General features: G+C 42.7%; 1 protein-coding gene across 1 annotated transcript in view; it reads left to right on the top strand.

The window, feature by feature from the left end:
• Positions 1 to 8449: 8449 nt before the first annotated feature.
• ADARB2 (adenosine deaminase RNA specific B2 (inactive)) overlaps positions 8450 to 14573 on the top strand; it is a 976728-nt gene continuing 970604 nt past the window's right edge. Inside the window, exon 1 of the mRNA XM_044064698.1 lies at positions 8450 to 8532. Coding sequence (XP_043920633.1) covers positions 8457 to 8532 — 76 coding nt within the window. The 5' untranslated portion in view covers positions 8450 to 8456. The remainder of the gene's footprint in view (positions 8533 to 14573) is intronic.

Raw genomic sequence — 14573 nt, 5'->3', positions numbered from 1 at the left:
CACCTCAAAGACATTCTTCCAAAGCAAAACTCTTGCCCAAATCACTTCATTAAATAATGCCCTGATTAAGTAGGTCTCTAACACCAAACTCTTAGCAGTCATTTGATGACAACCTGAAATTTGATCTACACTTCCAAACTGTTATAAAAAAGCAGTAAAAGCTTGGCTTCTTCTATAGGACAAAACCCTACCTAACAGACAGAACTGAAAAAAACATAGCTAAAGCCTACTTCCTACTTATGTGCATGCCTCCACACTTTTACTAACCTACAAATGTCCATACAAACAAAGCTGGAGTAATGCTACACTAAGGTAGCTCACTTTTCCGCAAATCGATCCTTTAGAGCACATCACTGTTCAGCCCTTAAACAACTCAATTGGACTGAACTCCCACATCACCTCCACTACAGTCAGCTACTCCTAGCTCATACTGTAATATATTACATTGATAAGTATCCGGCATTAAAAGGCATGCTTCAGTACTACCACCCTACCAAAGCTCTTCACTCTAAAGACAAATTCTTCCTCTCCATCACTAAAGCCCAAAATGTATCAAGAACCTCTTTATACTCAAACTCTATAGCCACACCCTGGAATGCCTCCCTCATGCTCTCAGGCTTCTTGAAAACCAACAGGGATTCAAACCAAATGTAAGAGAACACCTCCCAACATCCTGGTGCTGCAGCTGTACATCTCCAGGGTAAGTATAACCTCTCCACTTTCTTCCTCCTCTTCCTGTACCTCTGTTATCAACTATCTCTCTGTCCTCACTGACCCCACCTTCGACCTACGCCTCTCCTAACCTTTTTACCACACTTTTCATTTATATCTCATCATTAAATCAACCTTTTGTTTTCCACGCTTTTGTAAACAACTCAGTACTCTGTTTTGTGACAGCCATCCTACTGCAGTTATTTAAACATATCTGTATAATCAGTATATGAAGTCTTTCAACTGCATGTATAGTCACTGTGTTATCCATTTTACATTGTAAAAGTTACGTAATTGTATTCTGCCTGATAGTGTTAATATTATATAACTTAAAAGAATTTGTTTGTACTGCATGTACTGGAGCTTTTCACCCTGGCTCACTGGGCCTCCACTGAAAAGGGAACTCTGCCCAGCTTGACTTCCCCAGTCAACAAAAAAAGAAAAAAAAGAAAAAAATATCTCTTGTTTTTCCTGCTTTACTAGTTTAGTCCAGTTTCAGAGTTGCTGATTCCTGGGCTTTGGTTGTAGTTCCTGTGTACTGTTTCCTTGCCTTATTTGGGGGAAGGGAAGCTACCTTGCTTTCCTGCTTTACTAGTTTAGTCCAGTTTCAGAGTTGCTGATTCCTGGGATTTGGTTGTAGTTCCTGTGTACTGTTTCCTTGCCTTATTTGGGGGAAGGGAAGCTACCTTGCTTACCAGTGGGAGTGGGAAGCATTGAGCTGCCTGTTGTCCAGTTTCGTGAGGCTTCAGCCAGTAACTAGTAGTTTATTGGTCGTTTTGGGTCAGTTTCTAGCTTTTCCAGCCCCTGGTATAAAAGCAGCTAAGCGAGTTAGCGATTTAGAGCGATTTAGCTGAGCTGCCACTGTTGCACACTAGGGCAGTGCCGGTTAAGCAGGTTTAAACTATTCGGGCAACCTAAAGTCCACTCTTCAAATTTTCCCTTAAAACTACCTTCCTCGAACTATACTACTGATCAAATCAGCGTATCCTATAACTAAAAAGATCAACTCTACTTGACTCCAAGTAGACTATTCTCTATCTATTAAACCTAGCACTTGCTCCTATAGTACTTATTACCTTGATATGGCACTCTTGTCATAGATAGTACCCCAAAAAGGCAACCCCCCATTTCTCGGTCACCCACGTCCCCGGAATCTTTTTTTAAAGTTTTTCGTCTACCCTTCTAGCATGTCAAGGGATCAGTTGCTAGTGTCCTCTCCTGCTCAGCTGGTGAACCTGGGAATATTGAGGCAATGTTTCAATTGCCTCATGTACACAGACAACCCTTTCCTCCTCCCACAAAACACAAATACATGCGAGAGATGCAACTATACGGCCAAACTGGAGGCTGAGCTCTCTCAACATAGGACTGGCAAGACCAGTCAGGAGGAGAAGGTTACCACACACACTATAGACCCAGTCTCACATAGTACCATTACAACCTCAAATCATACACATAAACACACAAAGACATACTCGGAGGCTCTGATCAAAAATCTACCAAAACAGCAGAGGCCACCAAAGCAGACACCCAAACAACCACCACCTCAGAACACAACACCCGCAACACATAGACCTCACAGTCAGAGTGTCAAACAGTCACAGCCCTTAAGGCCAAACACAATGCCAGACACACTAGTCATTGGTGACTCCATAGTCAGACACACTGATGTCCCGCTCACCAGACTGAGTAAGGAGAAGGTCACAGTAAGCTGCCTGTCGGGCGCTAGAATCCGCCACATAACGCAAGCACTCAGGTCTCTCAACAGCAGGTACAAATATGACTCAGTCATTGTCCACGCTGGTGTAAACGACCTGAGACGTACCTCCTTGGACTACATGAAAAGAGACATTGAGGAGCTCTCTGATTATGTAGCCCAGGCAGGTATGACCCTGACCTTGAGCAGTATCCTACCTTCACCAAGAATGATGCCACAATACAGAGATAAGATGATCAGCTTTAACAATTGGCTTAAACACTGGTGTCATTCAAAGGGGATCCAGTATCTGTCTGCCTGGGATGGCATGCTGGACAAGCCACGCTGCTTCGCAAGGGACGGCTTGCACCTGTCACCCCTGGGATTCCGGATATTGGCAAAGGCTCTTGCCACCCCATAGTGCCTTTTTTAGGCAAGGCTCAAATTCTAAACCTACCACCCTAGAACACAAAAAAGGAAAAAAACTAAGGGTAATGCTGCTCAATGCCAGAAGTCTAAATCTCAAAATGCACGCACTCAAGGCCCTTCTCAGTATGGAGAACATCGATGTCTGTGCTGTGACAGAAACCTGGTTCAAGGCTCCTGAGAGCACCCCAGCGCTATCAGGTTTTACCTCATATCATGCGTTCCGGCCCCAAAATCCGGACAATACCAAGAAAGGAGGGGGGGTATCCATATTCTTCAAGGACACCCACACCTCAAGACTGGTGGCAACGCACAATGCATCGGAGACCATCCAGGTGCAATTAACCATAGGCAAGACTGCTCTGCAAATTGTAGCATGTTACAGGCCACCCTCACAAACTCAGGAAACTCACATGGCCTTCCTGAAAACACTAGAGGGGATAAATGTATCACCAAACACCATCATACTAGGTGACTTCAATTACCCTAATATAGACTGGGAACACTACTCAAGCCCAAACACCCTAGCCCAAAAGTTCCTGGAATTCATAAACTCAAATGCCATGGAACAACTAGTCACCATCCCCACAAGAGGAGATAACATACTTGATCTCATCATCACGAACATGGGAGCACAATGTTCAACACCGGAAGTATACCCCTCACTGGTGAGATCAGATCACAAACTAATCTCGCTGGAGGTCCTCATCCCACCCCACCTGAAATAAAAAGACCACAGTAAAGAACTTCTCAAAAGCCGACTTCACACTTGTAAAGACTAGTGTGGTCTCCTTTCAGGGCCCCGAGCCGGCGGAAAACAATACTCAAGCCGCTGAATCACTTACAAACGCCTTCTACCAGCACCTGCAGGACTGCATGGATAAGGCAATCCCAAGCAAAACAAAGACTCTTTGTACCAAAGGCAAGCGTCCAGTCTGGTGGACCCCAGCCATAAACAAACTCTACAACAAAGGAGGAAGCTACTACAAGATAGAGCAAAATCCTTAAAAGGTAAGACACCCTTGATCACTATAAGTAAAAAACTAAGAGCTCTCATAAAATCATCCAAAGCAAATTTCGAGAGAAAAATAGCTAAAGACTCAAAAGACAATCATAAGGCCTTCTTTAGCTATGTTAGAAACCTAGGAGGAAACTCCCAGATATGCTCAGAACTAGTTCAAAATGATGTGAAGATTACTGATCCTACAGACATTGCCAACATACTGGCTGACAGGTTCAGTGCAAACTCCCCTCCCCCCCAAAAGGAGAGATATCTATACCAAATGAGTGCAGCCCCCCAAACATCTCCAGCGCCCAAGTGAGAACTGCTCTCTCCAAAGCAAAAAACACAGCATCCATGGGACCCGATGGTGTCCCCGGCTGTGTGCTCCACGAACTCAATGAGGAATTAAACCCACAGCTAGGACAGCTGTTTAATCAAAGTCTTACCTCTGGATACGTACCCAGGGAGTGGCGCACTGCAACTGTGGTCCCACTTCACAAAGGCGGTGCCTCCACAGACCCTGGAAATTACCGGCCCATTAGCTTGACAAGCCTTATCTGCAAAGCCATGGAGAGGATCATAATGGACCTCATAAATAAAGACATAGGGAATTTGCAGACTTTGGATCCAACCCAGTTTGGCTTTGTCAAAGGCAGATCATGCCTTTTAAACTTGGTTGACTTTTTCGAAACAGTCACCAAAGCCATTGATGAGGGAAAGGCAGTCCATACAGCCTACCTTGATCTGGCTAAGGCCTTTGATACAATACCCCACTCGGGTATCATTGAAAAACTCATCAGCTTAAATGTTAACCCATACATCACAAGATGGGTTGCAAACTGGCTGAGTGACAGAACCCACAGGGTCAGAGTTGCTGGCGCCATGTCAGACTCAAAGCCTGTCACAAGTGGTGTCCCACAGGGCTCAGTCCTTGGCCCACTCTTGTTTGGCATCTACTTTTCCGAAGTACAAGCAAACACAGGAGGGTTATGGCTGACAAAGTTTGCAGATGACTGCAAACTGGGCGCCATAGTAGAAAACACATCTGACACAGATATCCTTCATAAGGGTCTCACAGAAACGGATAACTGGTGCCAGAGCCACGGCCTAAAGTTAAATGCCAAAAAATGCATAGTCATACCCTTCGGGAAAAACAAGGTTACCCTAGCTACCAAATAGGTGGCAATCCACTGAGCACAGAAGAAGTTATCAGGGACCTGGGGACCCAGGTTGATAGTAGTCTGTCATTCGACACCCATGTAGCTAAAGTAGTTAGGAAGTCCTTCTACATTGCCCACCTTATCATGAAGGGATTCTCATCTAGATCAAGGGAGGTCATAGTCTCCCTTTACTCATCACTCATCAGACCAATGATTGAGTACAATGCCCCATTCGGAATGTATCTGACCCGACACTTGCATCAGCTGGAGAGGCCACAAAAGTTCCTCACCAAAAGGATAAAGGGTCTCAAAAATCTGTCCTATGCTGCCCGACTGAAAGAACTCCAGCTCTATTCAGTCGCTTACCGCTTGCTCAGAGGTGACCTTTGCCTAACATACAAGGCCATGTCAAACCCAGATTTGATGAATATGCTTCACCTCAAAAATCTAGATCCATCAGAGCCACAAGGGCGGGAGACTTAAACCTCGACACGGCTATTAATAGGACGTGCTGGAGAGATAGATTCATCACCCAAAGACTCCCTATGCTGTGGAACAAAATCCCGGTACATGTGAGGCAGAGCACCTCGCTGGCCTTGTTCAAGAGAAATCTTGACCAATGGATGGGAGATCGCAGATATACCCCAGGAATTACCTCAGTGTCACTGCTCGACAGAGGCACAGCAAAATAATGGGTATAGTTCCCCATACTAAAGGGGTGGCGTAAGCCACAAAACAATGGGCTAGGCTTATAAATGCCCTCGGGCAGATAGCCTAGTATGAACCTATGAACCTATGAACCTATGAACAAATATAAAATAAAGTAAATATAATTAATATTTTCTTGTACATTGCACATTTTATATTTTTGTAAATTGTATTTTATGTATTAGATAAAAGTAATGAATGGATGGAGATGGATAGATGGACGAACTAAGGACATCATTTTAAATATTATTTTCAACCCACTTGCACTTCAGTCCTATTATTAACTAGCAATGTCTTTCAACTTAGGGGTCACCACAATGGATCACCGGTCTGCAGATTGATTGACAGTGAAGTTTTTACAGTGTCAAATTGCCAGTCCATCATCCCACCTTCACAGAAGGCGCATGTATACACACACGCACACACACACACACACACACACACACACACACACACACACACACACACACACACACACACACACACACATACTTACCTGCATGTCTTTAAAATTTACTTGACCATAGGGAGAACATGTAGACTCCACACAGAAGGCGCTACAGCTGAGAATCGAATCAGAGAACCTCTGTTTGTGAGGTGACAACACTAACTGCTGCACTACTGCTGCCAGTCCCAGTCAGTCATATTATTAACTAAAGAACACAAATCCATAGTTAAGTACAAACTGAAGCATGTTGTTTACTACCGGGGCAAGCAAATGATATGAATACAGCAGAAACAGTCAAAGTCTTTGCAGTCCTTAGTAAAGGACAAAGTCATGTTATTTGGAGTTAGTTTCAGAGTAAGAGAGGCATAAAGTATGCAAACATTATACTTGTCAGCTGGTCTTGTAATGGTGGAACTGCATAAAAGGAAGCAGATGGAGTTAGTAGGATGCATGGATGTATGAGTCTGAATGTCTGTAGCTTGATAAAGGATTCCACCTGCACTGATAATTTATTATTCTAACTAGAGTGTCATGACATGTAGTGAAAACTACACTACACCAGTCATGCAAACATTATAGCCACTTTCTAGAGTACTAATTATAGAGGATTAGTGACTGCAGAGATACTAAGGAGCTATCAAAATGGAAGGCACAGGAGAAGAGAAGAGAAGAGAAGAGAAGGGAAGGGAAGAGAAGAGAAGAGAAGAGAAGAGAAGGGAAGGGAAGAGAAGAGAAGAGAAGAGAAGAGAAGAGAAGGGAAGGGAAGGGAAGAGAAGAGAAGAGAAGAGAAGAGAAGGGAAGGGAAGGGAAGGGAAGGGAAGGGAAGGGAAGAGAAGAGAAGGGAAGGGAAAAGAAGAGAAGAGAAGTAAATAATAATATGACAGTGACGTGGACATTCCACAGTGGCTAGATCACACAACAAAGCCTGCTTTAAATGAATGTGAGAGCAGAGACCATTAGTTAAACATGAATGGGACTCTAAAGCAAAAAAAAAGCTTAGTGAATGAATGATATAGTCATGAAAAAAAAGTTGCACAAGCCAAACTGTTGGAAACCATTAAGTGAGCCTTCTGCATACACATAGATGTGCAACTTAAAATAAAACCTGATGTTTTGTTTTTTCATCTGAATGATCCTCCCAGTGGTTCCACATCCTGCTCTCAGATGGCCCATGTATTCCTTTATCAGGGCAAGTGCTGCACAGTTTAATGCCCCAGTCAGGCCAAAACTGTAAATCCCATTTGTTCCCCAGCTAAGGCAAGAGCTTGGTCAACCCAGTTATGCAGATCCTACTTCCTTCTGGCCTAACCCTGCCCCATGGCAGCTGTGACAGTACAGTCATGCAGATCCTACTCTCTTCTGGCCTAACCCTGCCCCATTGCAACTGTGACAGTACAGTCATGCAGATCCTACTCCCTTCTGGCCTAACCCTGCCCCATGGCAGCTGTGACAGTACAGTCATGCAGATCCTACTCTCTTCTGGCCTAACCCTGCCCCATGGCAGCTGTGACAGTACAGTCATGCAGATCCTACTCCCTTCTGGCCTAACCCTGCCCCATGGCAGCTGTGACAGTACAGTCATGCAGATCCTACTCCCTTCTGGCCTAACCCTTTCCCATGGCAGCCATGACAGTATGATTGAAGCTGCTGATGTCTATGAGGGTGCATGTATAACAAGTACACATGGTATGTTCCAGAAAATCACCACACAACCCGTATCATGGTGGGTTGAATCCCCCCCCCCCCCCCACAGCAGAATGGTCAGGTCTGCTGCTACTGCTACTGCTCATGCCTATTCCCAGTCCCCCCAAATCTGGGCCTGAGGATAGGAATAAGCAGTAGCAGTAGATTATACCTAGTCCCCCCCCCATGCATGGAATTTCCAGCTTCTTTTTCAACACTCAGGGCTTTATCCCTCTATATCACACAGACATGATTCTAAAATTTGAAAGAAGAAAGAAGAAAATATTGGTGTTAAAAAGAAGGATTATTGCCTCAAGAGAAATTTTGGGCTGGAAACAATGGTGATGAGGCAGATTTTTACTTTTTTCAATAAATAGTTTATATTCTGGTGTAACTGGTAGTTATTTACAGGAGAACTAGAACTCCCTAGTTAAGAATATAATTTCTGGTGATAGCTTGCATTTAAATTAATCTTCTAAAGTTCACATTTCTTCCAAAAACATACTACAATACATTAGAGGTACATGAATTAATGTAAGAATTATATGTATTAGACATGCACACTTCCAGAAAAGTTACATCAAACTATTGTTTTCTTCATCTTTTCTAGAAAAAGTAAGCATGCTCTCTACATTGGTTGCTCCATTCAAGTATTTAAGTCCTGTAGCATCAACCTTGAGAGATGAAGATAATTTAAGTAAGTGCATTTTTCTGTTATCACTTTTAATTTAAAAATGTAGGTATAAATGTATTTTAAGCAACAATACACATGAGTTTTTGTGATAGCTATAACTAAAGATGTGTAGCTTGCTACTTCTATTTGTGTTATGTTATTGTAAAAGTTTCCTTTGTATATTTGCTATGCATTCATTTTCTAATTCACAACAGCTCAGCTGAAGGGCTGTATTCAGAAAGTTTAGGTGTATACCTTGTGATAACCATTTCTGATTCAAAGCCAGTCCTACCACAGTGCTGCAGCACCAAGACATGCAGCATCATGGCGGGCTGCTCCACTGCCATGCTAAATGCTAATGAGGCAGTCCAGGTTAGAGGCATATGCTAATTAGCCATGTGCTCTCCCCTGACGGTCTCTGCAATAAGGCACTTACACAGCTGAATGTCTTAAGTAGCATAGCCTCTCCTGGATGCTCAAGGTAAATGAACAAGATATAAAGGCCATGTTCTCCATTGTGTTAGAAGTAAGTGCTGGGGCATCTAGTGGTCACATATTGCTAAGTGGTGAGTGAATGTATGCAATGGGAAGCATTTGAGAGTGTGTATTAGCCTGAGAGGGAGCAATGGGGGGGTTAGTGCAGAGTTATGTGAGGTCTGTGTGTGGGGGGGGTGAATGGGTGAGTGTGTGAATGCCATCAGATTGGGAGGTGTGTGTGTGTGTGTGTGTGTGTGTGTGTGTGTGTGTGTGTGTGTGTGTGTGTGTGTGTGTAATGAACAGTGTTACTGGTAAATTTTTACATAACCTGGTGCCTTTGACTGTTGTGGGATTGCAGTTGTGGCAGTATTGTAAATTCTGCTTAGTGTTACAACTGTTTACATTTCTGGTTTGTTGCTATAATCTTGTATTCAGCTTGTCATTTACCTGCTAAAAGCTGCATCCCAATGACCTTTCTGTTTGTTTTACTGCTGCTTACCCATGTTCTTTCTGTTTTTCCCCAGCCCCCACTGATACATTAAGTTCTGTTCCCTACTGATTAGTTATAGTTCTTTCCTGCCCTCGACTGTAAAAGCTACAGTTTCTGAAATTCTAACCTACTTGAGTTCATTGAACTATAGTTGAGAGTCATAGGACTAAGAGAACTGTGACTTACTACACTTTCTGAAGTCACAGAGCTTCAATATTGGCTTTATCTGATTGGATCCCTCTCCTGTTAGTCTGCTTCTAGCAACTGGAATTTTTCACCAACCTGCCCACCTTTTCCATGCTGTGGTTTTAAAAGCATGTGTCTCTGGCTTCCACCCCTTGTGGTAATCTGATTTCCTAACTCCCTCCCTCCTCTCTTTAATTGCCATTGTCAGCTGTGTAAACTTTGCACCCATTGTTTTCCATTCATCCATAGTACTGAATGCCTCCATCAAACCAGTATTGCTCTTGAGTAAACATCACTTTCTACGAATTCTTTCCTATCATTTCCCAGAGCTCCAATTTGCCTGACATCCTTGCCACACTCTGAAAGGGTCCTGAATCAATCCTGCTCCATATCTGGTAGATGCTAGATTAATTTTATTGTTTAGCACTTCAGTTAACAGTATTAGAGTGTCACATCTTTATTTTTGCTTTATTTGTTGATTTGTACTTTAAATCAGTTTAAAGGTCCATAATGTTTTACTGTTTGCTAATTGCTGAGATCAGAACTTTTGAAAAGCCTTCCAGGCAGTCTCACCATGTAATTTGCTACTTTGTCTTTGTTGCTGGTACTGAATTGTTGCATTCCTGCACTTTTGGCCCAGTAAGACTACCAGTTTATTCAGGTGTGCAAATAGAAACTAGTTTGTGCAAGGACAAGCAGTATCCCACTTGTTTAGGAGTAGATATTACAGTTACTGCTCTTCTCTCCTGCAACAACTTACTGACCACCCAAACAAGGCCAGAAAAAATGGACATAAACTTTCCAGTTATATCTACAGCCAGCTTGGTGGATATGGGCATCCTGATGCAATGTAACAATTGTTTACTGACAATCTGCTTTTCAAACAAACTAATAAGACATGTGAGATGTGTATATACAATGTCACTGGAGGCAAAGCTCTCACATACAAGCAGACATAATATCAACCAGATTGTTCAAAAATGCACACACTACACCCATCAGATACCCAGTCCCTCATATGCTGAGGCTCCTAAAATTAATCTTCATAAACCTCAAAGACCAACCAGATGTTGGCCTACAACATATATCTGTAGCAGCCCCAAAAGCAGCCCACCAACACAACACCCACTACAAACATGCAGCTACACAGCATGGAGCCTCATCTTCAAAGCCCATAAGGCAAGCTACCACAGAACAAAATATTTTAGTCATAGGAGAGTTCATTGTGAGAGACACACACAGATGTCCCACTCAACAGGCAATAAGGAGAAAGTCACAGTCAGTTGACTATCAAGGGCCAGGATCCACCAGGCATGCATACACTCAGGTCCTTGGACAACAGGTACAACTATAACCCTGTCATAGCCCATTTGAGTGTAAATGACCCAAGATGGAATACATGAGAGATATTATGGCGCTCTCGTATTATATTTCCTAGGCTGGAATGAGCCTAGCATTGAGCAGCATTCTATCTTCCCAAAGGATGATGCCTCAAGTTTGAACAGAAAATGATTGTCTTTAACGATTTGCTTAGCTTCTGGTGTCATTCCAAGGGGGTGCAGTATTTGTCAGCATGGCGATTCACATTGCTTTGTTAACTTTAGTCCTATCCCATAGTGGCTTTTTTAGGCAATGCCAAACTGACACACTTTCCAAATGAGCAAAACCAACCCTAGGGAATCTAAAGGTGTGACTGCTCAATGCCAGGAGTCTAAATAAGAAACTCCACTCCCTCCAAGCTCTCCTCACCCTGGAAAATGCAGACATCTGTGTGGTTATCAATGCAGACATCTGTGTGGTTACAGAGACATGGTTTAATGCCATGGAGAGCACCCCTGGCAGTGCAAGGCTACAATGCCTTCCACACATTTAGGCCAGCTACTGCACAGACAGGGACTAAAGGTTGAGGTATCTCATCTACATCAGTAACAAGGTCACCTCAAGGCTGGTCAAACATGATGACGAGTTTGAGCTTCTCCATATCCAAATTACCAAAGACAAAGTACTGTACCATATCCTTGCTAGGTATAGGTCCCCCTTTATGACCCAAATCATACATAATCCCAGCCCGCAGGCCCAGAGAAGAGATTCATGGACTCTGAAAACACTAACACCCTGGATAAGATCGTCCACATGCCCACTAAGGAAAAAAAACATACTGGACATGGTCCTCACTAACATGGGGGAATGTGGACCCTCCCCCCCCCAGTGTAATTTCCTTTCTGGTAAGGTCAGACCATAAAGTCGTCTCCTTTGAAATAAAAATAAAACTTGTTACCCCAGCTAATGCTGTAATATTTAGGAACTCTTCAAAGGCAAACTTCCTTTTATTAAGTGGCAACCTGACAAACTTTCAAGCCACTCCCAACCCTCAGAATACAATTATCTATGCAGAATTACTCAGAGATACGCTATACAATCATGTTAATAAATGCATAGAAATAGCTGTGCCTACCAAAAATAAGCTCAAAACAAATTAAAAACACAAGCCACCCTGGTAGAATCCAAACATCAATATAGGGTGTACAACATAAGGAAGGAATGTCATAGCAAAAGTCAGGAAATACAATGCCCAACAGGATTAAAACTCTCTTATCAATCAAGAAAAACAAAGCCAATTTTGAAGGTATAAATAGCCTCCCAGGCCAAGGACAACCACAAGGCTTTCTTAAGCTATGTTTGTAGCCTCAAAGGCTTTACAGAACAATATGTAGAGTTGATTGTGAATAGAGCCACCTACTTGGAGCGAGAAGTTATAGCAAATCTACTGGCTGACAAATTTGGCTCTAGTTTTACCCCCTCCCCTTCCCCAATCACAAATCAATAAATACCATTGAACATAATCCCCCTAACCATCTTTAGTGAACTGGTCCTAAATGCACTCTCCAAGCCCAAGAGCACTGCATTGATGGGACCCAATAATATCCCAAGATGTCTCCTAAATAGTATAAAACATGACCTGCCAGGATCACTGAAGTCACTATTTAACCATAGACTCCAGTAAGGCTTTGTGCCTACAGAATAGAGAAATGCAATAATCATCCCTTTGCATAATGACAGACCTTTTATGGACCCTGGAAACTAGAGATCCATTAGTCTGACTAATCTCATATGTAAAGACATTGCAAGAGTTATCATGGAAATGATTAATAATGACATTTGAAACTTCCAGACACCCAAACCTACCCATTTCAATTTTGCCAAGTGAAGGTCATGCTACTCTGGTAGACTGCTTTGAGAAAGTCACCAAGGCAATGGTGCATACTGCATATATTGACCTAGCTAAGGCATTCGATACAGTACCCTACACAGGCATTGTAAACAGACTCTCAGAATTAGGCATTAACCCCTATGCTACATGCTGGATTGCCAGCTGGCTCTCAGATAGTAATCAGGAAGTTAGGATAGGGCAGTCATCCTCCACAAAGAGAATGGTCAATAGCAGAGACCCTCAGGGCTCAGTGCCTCTTCTTTTTGGCATCTACTTCTCAGAAGTCAAGGCGATTGTCAAGACCCTCTGGCTGACCAAGTGTGCAGACAACTGCAAACTGGAACAGTAACAGAATCCTAACTAATGTCCTTCAAGAAGAGCTAATACAGACAAATACTGTGCCATAGACATGATTTAAAACTCAGTGTGAGAAATGCATAATAGTATCCTTTGGGAAGTCTGTTACCCCAAGAATCTACCTCATTGATAATACACTCATAGGAGTAAACCTAGTGGTCAGGGATTTGGGAACATATGTAGACAGTAGCCTGGCTTTCATCCAACCTGTGCCTAAGGTAGTAAAGGAATCATTCTATGTTGCTCAACTTATAAGCAGGACTATACTATCTGGGTCCAAAGAAGTCATCATTCCACTGTACTCTGCCCTCTTCAGTCCCATCATTGTGTACACTGCCCCCTTCAGTAGGTACCTGACCAGACACACGCAATGATTGGAATGTCTAAAAAGGTTCCTCACAGAAAAGAATGCAGGACTTTAACAACATGCCCTGTGTGGGCCTCAAAGCCCCATCCTTGCACTTTGTCTCTTACAGACTGTTTAGGATTGATCTATGTCTGACATGCAAGGTGTCCTAGGATTCTGCTCTGATGGACCTCTTACATATCCATAAAACAAATGGCATCAAAACTACCCAATCCAGGCACTTAAACCTTACTTGCAACATAAATAGGACATGTTAGAGGGACAGGTATGTGTATCAGAGAATACCCCTTCTCTGGAACACGCTTTCCATCCTTGTGAAGCAGAGTTCATGGCTCCCTGTTGGAAATGCCAGCACTCAAAATGCCAAGTGATGACAAGCTGAAAAAAAAAAAAGACCAAAAATCCAGAAAAAGGATGAATCCCAAAGATTGCACCTCCTTTAAATGTCTTTTTGCATGGAGGGGGGGTAAGCCACCCACACCACCCACCAACTTATATATATATATATATATATATATATATATATATATATATATATATATATATATATATATATATATATATATATATATATATAAACTATGAGATCACCATACCTCAGATATAAGGGAATATTCCCAGAAATGGCAATCTCAGACTTGGTGTATGTCAGCCCGTTTTTCTGCCATTCAGTCTCCATGTTTTGGGACTCACTGTAGCAGGTGCTGGTATTTCATATGGTTATCAAGTTCTTCCCTGACCCTATTCAAGCATAAACTAGACCAGTGGATGGGAAATCAGAAATTCCCCCCTGGTCTGTCACCATGTCTCTAATGGATATAGGCAACCTTTATATGTTTGACTCCACATCCCTAAAAATAACCTCTAGGACACCAAACTTGTTGGATACAATTGGGATGCATGGTTAGGCTTAAAAAGACCATTATGGTCATTAGTCTAGTCTATACCTTTGAACTTATGAAAGTGTGCACATGGGT

This window comes from Protopterus annectens, chromosome 3.part0, assembly GCF_019279795.1.
Source record: "Protopterus annectens isolate FY-2018-M chromosome 3.part0, PAN1.0, whole genome shotgun sequence".
Classification (NCBI taxonomy): Eukaryota; Metazoa; Chordata; order Ceratodontiformes; family Protopteridae; genus Protopterus; species Protopterus annectens.
This window is presented reverse-complemented; position numbering and strand designations above follow the sequence as displayed.